At 36.4% G+C, this 14468-nt stretch overlaps 1 protein-coding gene across 2 annotated transcripts in view; it reads left to right on the plus strand.

The window, feature by feature from the left end:
• Nucleotides 1-14468, plus strand: part of LOC114668853 (plexin-A1-like) — a 727343-nt gene that overhangs the window by 606138 nt on the left and 106737 nt on the right. For both annotated transcript variants that reach the window (XM_051921286.1, XM_051921287.1), the window contains exons 19-20: nt 2722-2865; nt 8151-8385. In XM_051921286.1, coding sequence (XP_051777246.1) covers nt 2722-2865; nt 8151-8385 — 379 coding nt within the window. The remainder of the gene's footprint in view (nt 1-2721; nt 2866-8150; nt 8386-14468) is intronic.

The raw sequence follows: 14468 nt of genomic DNA on the forward strand, positions 1-14468 counted from the left end.
GATAAAGTGGGCTTCTTTAGGATGTGGTATCTTGGACAGTAATAAACCAGGGCCTTGCAATTAGGAGAAAGCAATTTTGTCATCCATGTTGAATGTTTTAAATTGAAATATCAAAAGTATGATGAATGTATCTGCCTTTGCATTATCATTTTGGCCTAAGCTTTGCCCCTACTTTATGTCTCGTGTCCTTCCATTTCCAACTAGGTTTGAAAAGACACATAGTCCTGTATAATTATAGATGTTGACAAGCCGCACATTGAAAGATGTGCATGTACAGATCAGACATTTCATTGTACCATATCACTCCTGTAAATGAGGTACTTTAGAATACACTTGAAAGACATCAGAACACGTTCTGTCAAGCAGCAGTCATTCTGTTGATGAGACTTCAGTGAAACAGTTTCTCTAGTTGATAAAGTCAGTGACTTGTACGGTTCGATTTGGTGACATTGCACGAATGTGCTATATCTGCAAATTTTAATAAAACACATGTGGAATGGAATTTTTTTGTTTAAACGATATTGGTACCGTATATATCATTCGGGATTGGCCCCAGTGCTCCAAACAGCTGCAACCCTAAGGTGAATTGAACAGTTTTACAGTGTATTGATAACTAGTGTTAACAGGCCTCATGGAGGGCTCTCTCCTTCATTGCACCTCATGTGTCAGAGGTAGGCCTTCTCTGTTTGTGTGTTCAGAAAGTGGGTGAGTGGATTGGGGCAAAGAAGAATAACAGGCCTAAAGCTGCATTAGTTAATAAAGATGTGTCATCTTCATAATTCCAGAGCCCAGGGTTGTGTTCCTCACCTATCTGCTACGTATGAGGAGTTTGGACAGCTGTCTGTCCTCATGTTCTTGTGGGTGTTTGTCAGTTTCTCACAATTTCTCCTACACCTTAAATTCAATTTAATTCAAAGCAGAAATTGATTCACATAAATGTAAACCAACAACATCTGTTTATTAATTACCATATATACTTGTGGATAAGTTCTCCCGCGGATAAGTCGGGACTTGATTTTACCTTATAATTTCTGTTTTTTTATAATGTCGGTCGTATAAGTCGAAGACAGAAAACTCACGCTATTGGTACAAGGGATTATGAAATGGTAACACCCACCTGAGAGAATAACCACGGAGCACATGGCCTTTTTTTTTTCTATGTGGGTGCGGCAATGTGTTGTATCAGTGTGTTTTTTGTATCTCACACCCTCATACACCTTTATCATAAGAAATCCGTTATCTACGATGGAGCGTTCGATCTGAAGAAAATATGAAGCTGGTTTTAAATTAAATGTTGTTGAAGTAGTGAAAGAAATTGGTAACTGTACTACTGCAGCAAAATTTGATGTGTCTGAGAAACTGATGCGAGATTGGAGGAGGCAAGAAGATGTAAAAAAAAAAGTCAAGTGTCACATTTTTGAACGGGCGTACAAGTCAGGGTCTGATTATCTGATCTGATTTTTCGGGTTTCAAGACCCGACTTATACGTGAGTATATACAGTAATTGTTGAACTTTTTGCACGTTGACACTGTAAAGAATTGCATGTCACAGTAATTGCTGATTTAAAGTTTGGCCTCATGGAAATGAATGTGTCATAAAATAAGAGCACAAAACAGAAAGAAGGGTTGAGGGTCCAACGTCCATGTGAAAACATTTCAAAAAATAATTTCAAAAGAGAATACGTCAGCGGTGACGTGGTTAGGCTCTTCCTTTGCCAATCTGTAATTTCTTTGTGGACTTCTATCCCAGTAAGAAGCAAGTGGGGATTGGAGATGTCATTTGCTTTATCGAGCATTGGAAGTCGAGTTGGTTGTTCAGAGAGGAATTGATGTCGGCATTTCTCCAGAAAGTTCTCCTCCACGCTAAAGCAGTGTTACATCAAAATCCTTCATATTTAAAGACACATCTAAGCCTGTAAGACATGACAGAGACTTGCATGTGTGACAGTGTGTTGTTATGTGCTGTAATAGATTAGCATCTCGTCCACTTACTTAAAGATTGAGGCCTTTATCCAAGGTGACTTACAACATTTGAGATGCATATAGTTATTATAAAGATTCTAATTTACTAAACACACAAAATACATGGTGCTGAGGAGAACATTCTTCTTCTACAGGTTACATTTATTGTGTTTTTCCAATTGGAGCACAGGCAGATGACGTTACTTGCTTCTGGTCACACAGTGCCAGTAGTGGGATTTGAACCCCTCTACCTCAGGGTTTGAAGTTCAAAGCCTTAACCACGAGGACTGGTCACTGCCTTGAACTGAATGCAGCCAGGCTTGGCTCTGCTTTAACGTGATCTTGTACTGGAATAAGAGAGTTCAGACCATGGATAGATCGTAGGTGACTTAGCATATATTATTATCACTGCCCAAGTCTGATTTCAGGTTGTGCTTTTAGTTTCCTCTGCTCACCACGATCTGAAAGCTCTTCAGGATGCATACCCTATAATTACCTGGACAGAATGCTGTCTTCTTCCTGAGGTTTCCAGGATTGAGATCAATCGACAGAATTAATGAAGTGTGTGGTAGGAACCTACAGACTCACAATTTCAAGGTCAGATCTTCAGTGTCTGCACCATAAAGCCAAACTTCTTTCACTTCCAGGCTGCTTGTTTTGTTGACTTTGTGTTTTTTTGTTATTATTATTATAATCTGCACATATTTTTGTTCTTGGCATTCATTTTAGTTGCATAAACAATATACTTTTTCCTTAAAGGGTCGGAACCTGATACCACCTGCCCCCAGCAACTTTCGACTCAATTACACAGTGTTCATTGGTGACACACCCTGCGTGCCTACGACGTCGGAGACTCAGCTTCTCTGTGAGTGGCCAAACCTCACTGGTCAGCATAAAGTCACAGTAAGTTTCCCTTTCATTTAAAGAAACAATCTTGCAGCGGCTTGTGCATTGATGGAAAATTCATAAATTTATTTAGTGTTGTAGTTTCCACTTCATTAATGTCTCAGTATGGCAGCTCAGTTCTGAAGACTGAAACAGGAGACGGAGAAAGTGAAGGATATAGGAAAGCTGGAGAAAGCCAGTCTCTCTCTAATAGTGTCCACTATCTTGCATTTTCCGGGGGAAATGGCCAGTCAGTTTTATGCTGGTTTACAACTTAGTTTATTAGTGGGCAAATATGAACTGCCCGGTTTAGTTTTAAGTGCTCTGTATTATTATAACTTTCGCACACATCCACATTCCATCAGGGCCAATTTGGAAGTATGGATTGACCCCTATGTAGTAAATTTTTGGGAGATGTGGAGGAAGTAATGTACATCCATCAATAATTATGTTTGCCCCAGGAAAAATGAGCCAAAAACATAGAATTTTTATCAACCAGCAAAAATGATGTTGTGTGTAAAAGAAACATGTAAATTCCAAAACATCACCATAACTACAGTAGGAAAGGTATGTCTTGTGTCTACTGCTGTACCGATGCAGATTTAGTACACATTTTGGGACAGTCACCAACGCACATTCTGACGTCGTATTCGGGGCAGTAGAAGGGTGTTTCATTGCACATTTTTCCTGTAATATTTTTTCTGTTGCTTGCGCATGAGAGGGCTGTATGTCAGTGCCTGACCCACACAAGCAACATGCCCGTTGAAAGTGCGTTACGCCTTTGATGTCCTTGACCACAGTCATTTTGTCTTTTTTACCATAAATGTTCTTGCACCACTGTGATTTTTTTATGGGACCAAATTAATCAGACATGTCACGCCAGTTACTTTTGCAGTATCATATACATCAGTTTCACTATCCGTGTCAACGTCTGATGACCAATTCACGTGGTCATCACTATTGCTTAATTCAACTAATGGTGCAGTTTCAGTTTGTTTTAAAACCAGATTTACATCTTTTTGCTTATTTTTTTTGAAGGCTCTGTCTCATTCATATGGTAAGTTACCATAAAGTATAGGAATGCATTAAAAATTCAGATTTTTTTTTTTTTGAAGTGTGGTTTATTTAATCTACAAGATGGCAACAGCTACTATCCTGAGTGTTATTAAGGTTTTTACACTCCATATCTCATCAAAACCTATTAATCTGACTCAGTACGCAGGATTAACTCTATATACATAGAATTCAGGGCCCAAGAAATTCTTAAGGTAACACTGAGGTTCAGAAGTTAATTGAGCTGCTATGAATAAACAAATACTTTTGACACATGTATCTCAATATCAATTGTCATGAATCTGTATGTACGTAATAATCAAATAATACGCAAAAGAAAAAATCTTAACTAATACATTATGTGTTTCATATGACAAATTACAACCATTCAGGCACAAAGCAGTTAAGATTCAATTCAATGACCCAAGTCCATATCAACAGTCCCAAAGAAGTCGCAAATCCAAAGGTGTATAGTCATAATGTGACAAAAGGCTGTGACACCACAATCCACAGGGAAACCTCGTTGACTTTTTTCGGACAATGTAAGTCATTTTTCAGGGCTGTAAAAAACTGTTCAGGATATAACTACTGTACATGTATTCAACATAAATACAGTATGCATCTATTTTTATACAGTATATTACATTTTATAGATTGAAGTGATAAAATGAATACTCATGAGTTTGAACAATTTCAAATTTTAGAAGTGACCAGCCAAGGTAGGGCCAGCAAGACTGCTTAATGTAGTTCACAATTTGAAAAAAAAAATTATAAATAAAAGTGGAGAGTGCCCAACACTACTGAGTAACTCACCTACACATACAGGATCAGACAAAAGAAGACAGAAATAAAAGTTATGAACGGAGGATCACAAGAGCGGAGTCTTACTGCGCCTGCGTTCAAAGGTAACATCTCAGTTGAGAGAGTTCATTGAGCCCACCTGTAGTAACCGTCCTCTCCCCCTAATAGGAGAATTTGGTAATCTCCGCCTCTGGGGTGTGGTTTGACAATTTATAGAACTGCATACACAGCTGTGCTTCTGTGTGCATTTTATCATTAAAGTGTCAGTGCATGATTTCAGAGTGAGTTCGTATTTTGCTTTCTAAGATTCTACTGCATATGTAACGCTGTGTTTTCTCCCATTTTAAAAATATAGGAAACGGCAAAGTAAAATGTAGCTAACCCCTTCCGTTCGAACAATGTGTCGATGTTATATTTATACCTTTCACATTTAGCTTGTTACCTTTGAGAATGTTCCTGCAGTAACTGCAGCTTATACAAGGAAAGTGTCCAGATTTGATCTGTGTTTGATATTCAATGGGCTGTCTGTCACAATCCATGTTGGATGGTTTGACGTTTCAATCCTGTATATTTTTGTTACGGCAAAAAGCAAATGGGGGAGTTCCCAACAGCCTGGCATTAATTACAAAACGCTTCTCTTATTCCTGTTTGCCAGGTGTGAGTAAGTGATAGTGCATGCCAACCTGTGATAATTACTCTTAGGAAAGGACTATAAAAGTAGATCTTTATGTAGATGTAGAGCTCTTTTATAAGCTGCTTTTACACATTTGCACTGATGGTTTCTGTGGAGGAAAATCCATGCAGACATAGCAAAAAATGCAAACCACACAGGGACCCAAGATTTTAAAATTAGATCTGTGAGGCAGTGGCACTAAGCACTGCACCACTCTGCTGCCCCTCTGTTATCAGTGTAGTGTAAAAATAGAAAAATTAATTCCTTGACATAGACAGTCCTTAAGTCAGGAGCTACCATGTATTTATTGAAGAAACAAATGAACTTCTTCTATGCTTTAGCGCTTTGTAAAGCAAACTTCTAAACCAACATGTTTCCATTTGCTCCGAGTCCCAGTGGAGAATTAGCCGAGTATGGAGCTGAGAATGCCAGACAGTCTCGTGGTGGACTGATCTGCAGTGTTCAGTACACACTCAGTTGTGTTTAACGTGAAGGAGCTCAGCTCTACGAATTGCACGTTCTCTAAGTTACTGAGTTGCCTTGAATAAGAAAACACAATTTACACAGATGATTAGCTGCTCTTAAAATGTGCTAATCAAGTAATGTATTCATTGTTAAATGCACATTTTAATTTCCAAAAAAAAAGGTAAGTGGCTTCTAAGTTAAAGACTTACCCAATGGTTTCTTTTTTTTTTCTTTTTATTGGTTTAATAAATTACATTATATTGAATGAATTACAAGTCGGTCAGATGTAAAGCGGTAAATCCTGTTCAAATGTGACATTTCAGAGATTGGATGGATTCTCTTTGTATATAAAACATGTCTGTCACATAATGTTTAGCTTTCATGTGCTATTGTGTTGCAGTCTGAAATACGAGTCATTTTACGAAGGGTTGGATTGGGAACGTTGTACACAGAAAAAATGATCTCAGTGACGTTTAATCTTTTATCTGGTTTTTTTTTCAATATGGCTGTGTAAGCATTGATTTCAGACTTTTCTACATATGTCTATGCTGCTTTTGATTTTCCATACGTTGTGAATTTCAGTTTTGGACTGTGTCCCCTGTGAAATCATTTTTTGGGTGTCCTCACTAGAGTCTTAGATATGTGCCACTAGGTAAGTGCTGAATGTCAAGCGTAATGCATTACAATTAAAGTTTGTCCTATGATAAACACCCTTTAATAATATTTGATTATAAGAGGTAGCTGACAAATAACGAAAACAGTAATAGAAATCATCTTAATAGGACATTAGCCCCCACAAGCCACCAAAATGGCTTTGCTGGGTGCTCCTTGAGTTGATTTTACAAATTCCTGGAAGTGTGTTATACTGTAGGTATTCAATACTGTTCTTCCATTATATTTAATTTTTGCTAAAGTCCAAAATTGTATCTGGAGCAGCCATGTCATATTGTTACAACTATTTATTGACATCCCCTGTGGTCTGGGGACATTGTGATCACTCAGAATTGCTTTGTGCATCTTGGTGTGTCTCCTGCTCTCTATGGGAATTACTGGGACCCAAACCATAGCAGGCAAAGTGTAACTGAATCTTTGGAGCCCTTCAATATGGGAGGAATGCCTTTAGGCACAAAGATCCTTTTTGACAACGACATGAGTAATGATGTCTGAACCAAAAAAATGTTCCCACCCACCGCCTAGTAGACCACTGCTTGAGATTTTGCACCACTATACCTACAAAGTGCATTTTTAGATGTAATTAGGGGTTACAAATTCTAAACCCAACCAAGGTACCCCATCTATGAAGTTTTTCATCGATGAAGCTTATTCCGTTTGCCATTTATTTTTAATCTGTTATCAAATGATTTAATTTTAATTATCAAGGTCAAGGAGTTTCTGACATCCTCCACATTATTTTAGCCACTGTTTCTATTGAAACATCAGCATTCTGAGCAGACTTCATCACTGGCATACCTCCTAAACATCAGCCATCAATCATTTCTCTCGTCAGTTTTCGGAATCTGTTCTTCAAGACATTGTAGCCAACATAATGAGCAGTTTCATCTTCGTATGTTTGTTTTACTTGATCTTAAAAATGATGGGAAGCCTATATGATCTTAATTATCTAAATGACTTGCTTAGACGCTCTTTGTTTCAGGATGATTTGTATCACTCATTTGCACTATCTATCTATCTATCTATCTATCTATCTATCTATCTATCTATCTATCTATCTATCTATCTATCTATCTATCTATCTATCTATCTATCTATCTATCTATCTATCTATCTATCTATCTATCTATCTGCTCTCTCACACACACAGTTCAAGACTCACCATTTCAAAGCACTGGATATTTTACAATATGGATAAATTCATATTGTAACATACTGTGCATTTATTAAGGCGTACGGTATTTGGTTTAAAATTAAAACTGTTTAGCCAATAAAAACATCCTGAGTCCAGTAAAGTCATTGAAATAAAGCAACAGCGGATCTGTCTTTTGACTGGTTCATGCTTGGATAGTACAGCAGTGTCTTGCATCCATTCTCTACTCATTTAAACTACGGTGACAACAGTTTATAGACTCGTTTTTGCTAGAACTTCTCAATCATGAAGAATGGTGTTGTTTGACTATTGTCTCTTAAAATCTCTTGTAGGATTTTTAAAGCTGCACACATTGAAAACTGTTCAACAGCAGGACTGCATGTTCCAGTGCAGCAAGTCCCCTTTGCCACCACTATAATTTGTCAGGTTGTTGCTCCATCTATAGGATGTTCTTCCTAATTTCTTTTTGTTTCATTTTCTGTGCAGATTAAAGCTGGAGGTTTCAAGTATTCCCCTGGAGTAGTACAGATCTACTCTGACAGCCTTCTAACTCTGCCGGCAATAATTGGCATTGGTGGTGGTGGTGGTCTGCTCCTTCTCATCATCATAATTGTCCTCATTGCATACAAACGCAAATCTCGTGATGCAGATCGCACCCTCAAGCGTCTCCAGCTTCAGATGGACAACCTTGAATCTAGAGTAGCTTTAGAGTGCAAAGAGGGTAAGTGTCTTAATATTTCCAAGTTTATATATATTTAATAAAAATGGGTAATTACCGATAGTTTTCAGAAGTTCAAAGTTGTCTTTTGTTATTTATATATTCATAATGCTAAATATTTTATTTTAGTTACATTTAGTAAATGAATATCTAACCAATCAAACATGATATTAATTTATTTTTTTATTAAAATGACTTTATAGCAGAGTTCGGTGTTGTCACGTTACATGCAATAGTTATAGCCAAAATCACTGTACGATTACTACAGTAAGGGAGGTCAGGAGGATCAACATACAGTTACACTAAAAGGGACCGCACACACTGTCTTAATGTGGCATTTATGAGCCTTAACTGTCATGTATCAAAGTTATTGCACATTGGGTATAATAAAAATGTAGCTAAAGTAATAAAAAATAACCAGTTGGGGTACATAAAGCCCTGGCCAAGAAGATATATGGCCTTTTCACAGGGTAAAAGAAATGTACCTTTCTGATTCTTATATAATGTTCAACATTTCATCTACTGTATGATTTTTATATTTGAAGGTTAACGGAGTATTGCATTTATAACTGCTCAGTGGAGCTTTTCTTAAGCATTATACCATAAGGGAAAAATTGAACTTTACATTTTTAAGTGTCTTAATTTTGTATGTATGTATGCACTAAATAATTAATATTGTTTAAGCACACAGTGATTAATGTCTTTGACTGCATCTCTTTATTTGTGTGCGTGTGTGTGTATTTTTGTATATATGTGCATGTATGCATGTGTGTGTGTAATATATATACACACACTAGGGGGGAAAGCCCCCCTGGTGCCTTTGGTGCCCAACCCCCAGTTGTGGCCAGAATATTAGTAAAATCTGTAAATGTACAAAAGAAAAATTATTATTTATTGGAATCAAAATCACAAAATTCTATGAATATGTAAAAAAAAATTAATTATTATTTAATGGAGTAAAAATCATGAAATGAGAAAAAAATATTTACTCTCTTACCGATTGGTGTATTCCTGTTAAACTGAGGTCCACTATGCTCGATGACTATTTATAAGAGACTAAATAAGCAATCCATTCGTTTTAACTTCCTTAAACCATGACTTTCTTGATATTTTAGTTTATAATTTAAAAACAGAATAAGAATCTGAAAATCTAACAACATCACATTAAAGTTTGATAAATCCTGAAAAAAATGATACCAAACATACATATGGAGGTTTTAAAATAAACCAGAATTAAAGCGTGACATAAAAACGTCACATAAAATTGTTGCACTTTTAGGATTACGATTTTATATATACAGTGTAGAGTAGAATGTATATATAAAAGTCTGTCAAAGTAGCGTGTTAATGAGTGCAATTCATTTCAAAGATATGAGTTATTTTTACTTAACCATGCTCTTTATCACTCCTTGTTGTCTAAGCCTATAGTTTTCCAACTGGACAGGTGTACCTCCATCGAGAATGACATTATTAAACAATTCCAATTTTAAAGATTGCCTTCAAATTACGTAGTTTTGAAATAAACACAGAGCTAACTGAAAATGTTCTCTAGTTTTTACATAAGTGCAGTCATATATCAATGTGGTTGTACACAAGAGAAGTGGTCCTTAGCCTGTGTAGTACTCTTTCTTAAACACCATCCTCCAGAAATAAAATAAATATTATAGAAGTACAAAGTCCTTGGCTTGTACCTTAAGAGCAAACTTCCATGATGCTACTGTTAAAAACTGCAATCCATGAGTGTACAACTCGACTTATGTACATGAATGAAACAAAATACCACTGTTACCACAACTACCACTGTTAATTGCAAAATGGATCACATTAGACTGAAGACCTCAAAATAGAGTTGACAATACAAGACTGAGAAACACCATTCAGTGAGGTCTGACAGTTCTTTCACAGTACCTTCCCATAGGATATTTGCATCATGTATCAAGGATTTATATGAAAAGCACAAGTCTTCACATTTTGAGCAGCTAAGAGCAGGGGGCTACAGGACATTGAACCACCTTGGGTGAATGTGCAATTAATCAAGTGTCATTTTTGTAATCAATCATCATTGAAAATTTTACTCGTTTCACAACCATTTATATATATATATATATATATATATATATATATATATATATATATATATATATATATATATATATATGTGCTGATGGCGTGTTGTTGCACTCAACACACGACAAGCCACCTGGACTGGGATCTGAGTGTAGTGAACACACTGGAATACATACATACAAGTATATTATATACATATATTTTATATATAAAATATATGTATATAATATATACATATATTTTATATATAAAATATATGTATATAATATACTGCGGTGGGTTGGCACCCTGCCAAGGATTGGTTCCTGCCTTGTGCCCTGTGTTGGCTGGGATTGGCTCCAGCAGACCCCCGTGACCCTGTGTTCGGATTCAGCGGGTTGGAAAATGGATGGATGGATATAATATATTTATATAATATTTATATATATTTATATAATATTTATATATATATATATATATATATATATATATATAAAATATATGTATATATAAAATATATGTATGTATATATAAAATATATGTATATATATATATATGTATATAATATACTTGTATGTATGTATTCCAGTGTGTTCACTACACTCAGATCCCAGTCCAGGTGGCTTGTCGTGTGTTGAGTGCAACAACACGCCATCAGCACATGCTCCCAACCTCCTCCTCTCTATAAATAAAGCAATAAGATGTCTCTCCATCTGGCATAATGCCATCCGGTGTCCACAGGAGGGAGACAAATTTCAATGTGCTGAGGCAAGTGGCCGGTGTAAGACTGTAAACCGTGTAGCATACTTCCATGTGTTCAGATGTTCCGTCATCTGGCGTCCAGAAGGCCTGAATATTCAATGTCCAAAGGAAAAAGGCAACAAGACGCATAAAGACAAAGAGTTATAAAGCATATCCAGTGAACAGAGGTTCATAAATGCATGACGCAATCTAAACAGATGGACTTACCATTGTACCATTAGGTCTGTTTTAAATAAATATGTGTTCTATTATTCTATTCTATTGTGTGTGTGTATATATATATATATATATATATTGCATTCGTAGTCTGAGTCTCGACGACCTGAATTGTGTGGGTGGTTACCTACCAGGTAACGCTTCTGATTGGTCTGCCATTGGGCAAACATCCGCCACAGTGCCCTCTTTCAGTTGCGAGAAGCAGATCATGGAATGTTGCATAGTTTACTGTCAAATATATATATACATACATACATACCATGTATAAATGTGTGTGTGTGTGTATATACACACAAAGATTCTCTGTATACAGAAAACACATACATGTTACTGAAATAATACTATTTGTTTTTAAATAAACACATTTAGCCGTGTAAAACGAAAACATCAGATTATTCATCTTAAACATATATAAAAAAAACTAAATAACATTCAGTAACGCATCAGACACTATCCAGTGTAATGCAATATGCAATTACAAATAAATACAGAATACCCAATAACCAAAGTAATGAGAAGGTAATGACTGGCCTCCCACTAACAACTCACTCTTAAAAAGACAATATGGCCCAGTTATCCCTCCTAGGTCCCAGGTACTTGTGTTGTGTTGTGGTATGTGATGAGAAGCTATGCTGGCGTCTGTAACAGGAGTTGGCAATGCTAAACTAAAATTTACAGACTGAGACCCATCATCCTGGAAACTGAAGGACCTATACTTGAACACAGGGCCCCCTACTGTACTTAATCTTGAATTTTAAACAGACTTGCATCTTGTGATCACAGCATATGTTTTGTTAAATATACATTAATAAGTTCTGTAAGGAAAGAGCATACTAAGCCATTTCCAAATGTTTATTTCAAAAAAGAAAATCTGTTTTAAAACCTAACTGGAAGCCAGTATAGTGACAGAAGAATTTGAGTGTGTGCACTCTGCTGTGGTCACACTTCTAACTATAATTATGATCTTGAAGCGATGTAATTGAGCGACTTCAATACTCTGACATCAGTGCATTAAATATGTCAATTTCGCTCGATACAAATGATCCTTTTGGTGTATGGTCCAGTGGCTTCACCACTAGGCCATGCTGCCTACCAGTTGACGTGCAGCATTTATGCCTATAAATAGCTATATGTTTTCCTAGCTGAAGTCAGTGTAAATCTAGCAGTTACTAGAAGCCATTGGACTGAAGCCATCCTATCTAGATAAATAAATATTACTTTTCTGTTTTTCAGCAAACGTTCTGACACATTTCTCCCCTCAGCTCTGTTTTGCTAACTGCGATTTAAAGAATTATAGAGAGTATTAAAAACTTTTCAGACCTACTTATCTGAGTCTGCTGTTTCAAATAAGATGTTTTCACAAGAGATTTAAGCCTAAAAGAGGCAGGTCACACTGGTAAGGACACAGCACAGTCCCACATAGTCATTTGTGCATGAAAGGAAAAGTCTTCAGAATAAAGTAAGGTAGAACTGATGGCATTTTTACATGAGACATTTTGTCAGAGTGTATTGAGGTTTTTGCATTTTGCGTTTAAAGCTATCAGTGTTATAGAGTACACCCTTTTGAAATTCAAGTTGATTTGAAAAGAGATAAGTAGTTGTGATGCAGCCATTTATGTTACAAATATGCAAAGGGTGATCAAGAATGATTGAGCCTGACCAATTAAGAAAAGTTTTATTTTTCAACATAATTTCATTGAACACTAATACACTTGTTTTAACTTCCATAAATCATTCCAAATTAAACCATTTATCTTACTTGTACAGTCGGTCCTCTGCAACGGACTTGATGTCTTCTTTGACATACAGTAGCATTTCCTGTGGAGGTAGCTTTTCACAGTCAGGCCAAGTCTGGGGGGAGTGGTTTGGGGTTTGGTAGGGCGGGGTTTGTATCTCTTTGAATTCACAGATTGGTAGAGAATCCTTTCAGTCGAACCTGTGCAGTGTAAAGCACATATTGTCGAGAAGCAGATGTGGATAATTAACAGCTTTGTTACCCTCATTGCTGCAGCCACCAAAGCCAATTAGCATAATATTGACTAATTACGTGTGTCTTTTGGGACCGCAACCTCAACACCTAAAAAATCTGAACGTAAACGGGCATGCACTGGCTTGGTCCTTGAATTTCTTGTTTGATTGTTCCTGAAGATTGGAATTATCTGACTCATAACTAATCCTGAGAACATCTACTGTCTCACTTATTCTCCATTACAATTTATTCTGAAACACAACCTGATTTTATACCTTGCGTCAGACCATGCCTTGACAGTGCATTGTCGATGCCAATCAAGCAACACGGTAAAAAAAGATGATGATAGTAAATCGTTGACTACATAGACCTACCTTACACCCTGTAGCTGCTGAAATATAAGGTGAGGTTAAGCACGGGTAAAACGCATGCCGAAAGAAATCTCAAAGTCCAAAAGTTCATTTTAAAAATATTTAGTGAAAGTTAAAAGCAAATAATCCACGCAAGAATAAAAGAAAAAATAGTTACACACATAGAATAAAAGGCAAAAAAAAAGGAAAAAAGTATCTTCTCTAAACTTAGCTTTTCTTGAGAAACTTTAGTTATTCCTGTACTTAAAGGTTCTTTATTTCTTCTTCTCTACTTAAAGATTCTTAAATTCTTATATACTTAAAGATTCTTAGCTTCTTCTTCTGTACGCTTTAAACGTACGGCACAGCACATAAATTAAGTGCTGTTCTCTTACATGTTTACTTCACACACTCAAAAGCCCCATAGGCTGGTTGGCACATAGACGTGTGCCCAGGCACGGTTTAAAACCTTATGCCTTCCACACCTTATTCATGGCAAGTCTGTCACTAACTGAAGAATAATATTTACTCAAAGCTGTTAGAAATGGCAAGAATATACCAATTCAATTCTACTTATGGGGGTTATAGGAACCTCCCATAGATTATGCATTGTCATCTAGTAAGATATTTATGAATCTTATATAACTAGGAAAATGGCTCTTACACACCCTATAGTAGACAAAACACCAACTGTAATGAATAGGTAACCCTTATAAAATGTATTTTGAACAGATACGAGAGAA

This window comes from Erpetoichthys calabaricus, chromosome 18 (genome assembly GCF_900747795.2).
Source record: "Erpetoichthys calabaricus chromosome 18, fErpCal1.3, whole genome shotgun sequence".
Lineage (NCBI taxonomy): Eukaryota > Metazoa > Chordata > Cladistia > Polypteriformes > Polypteridae > Erpetoichthys > Erpetoichthys calabaricus.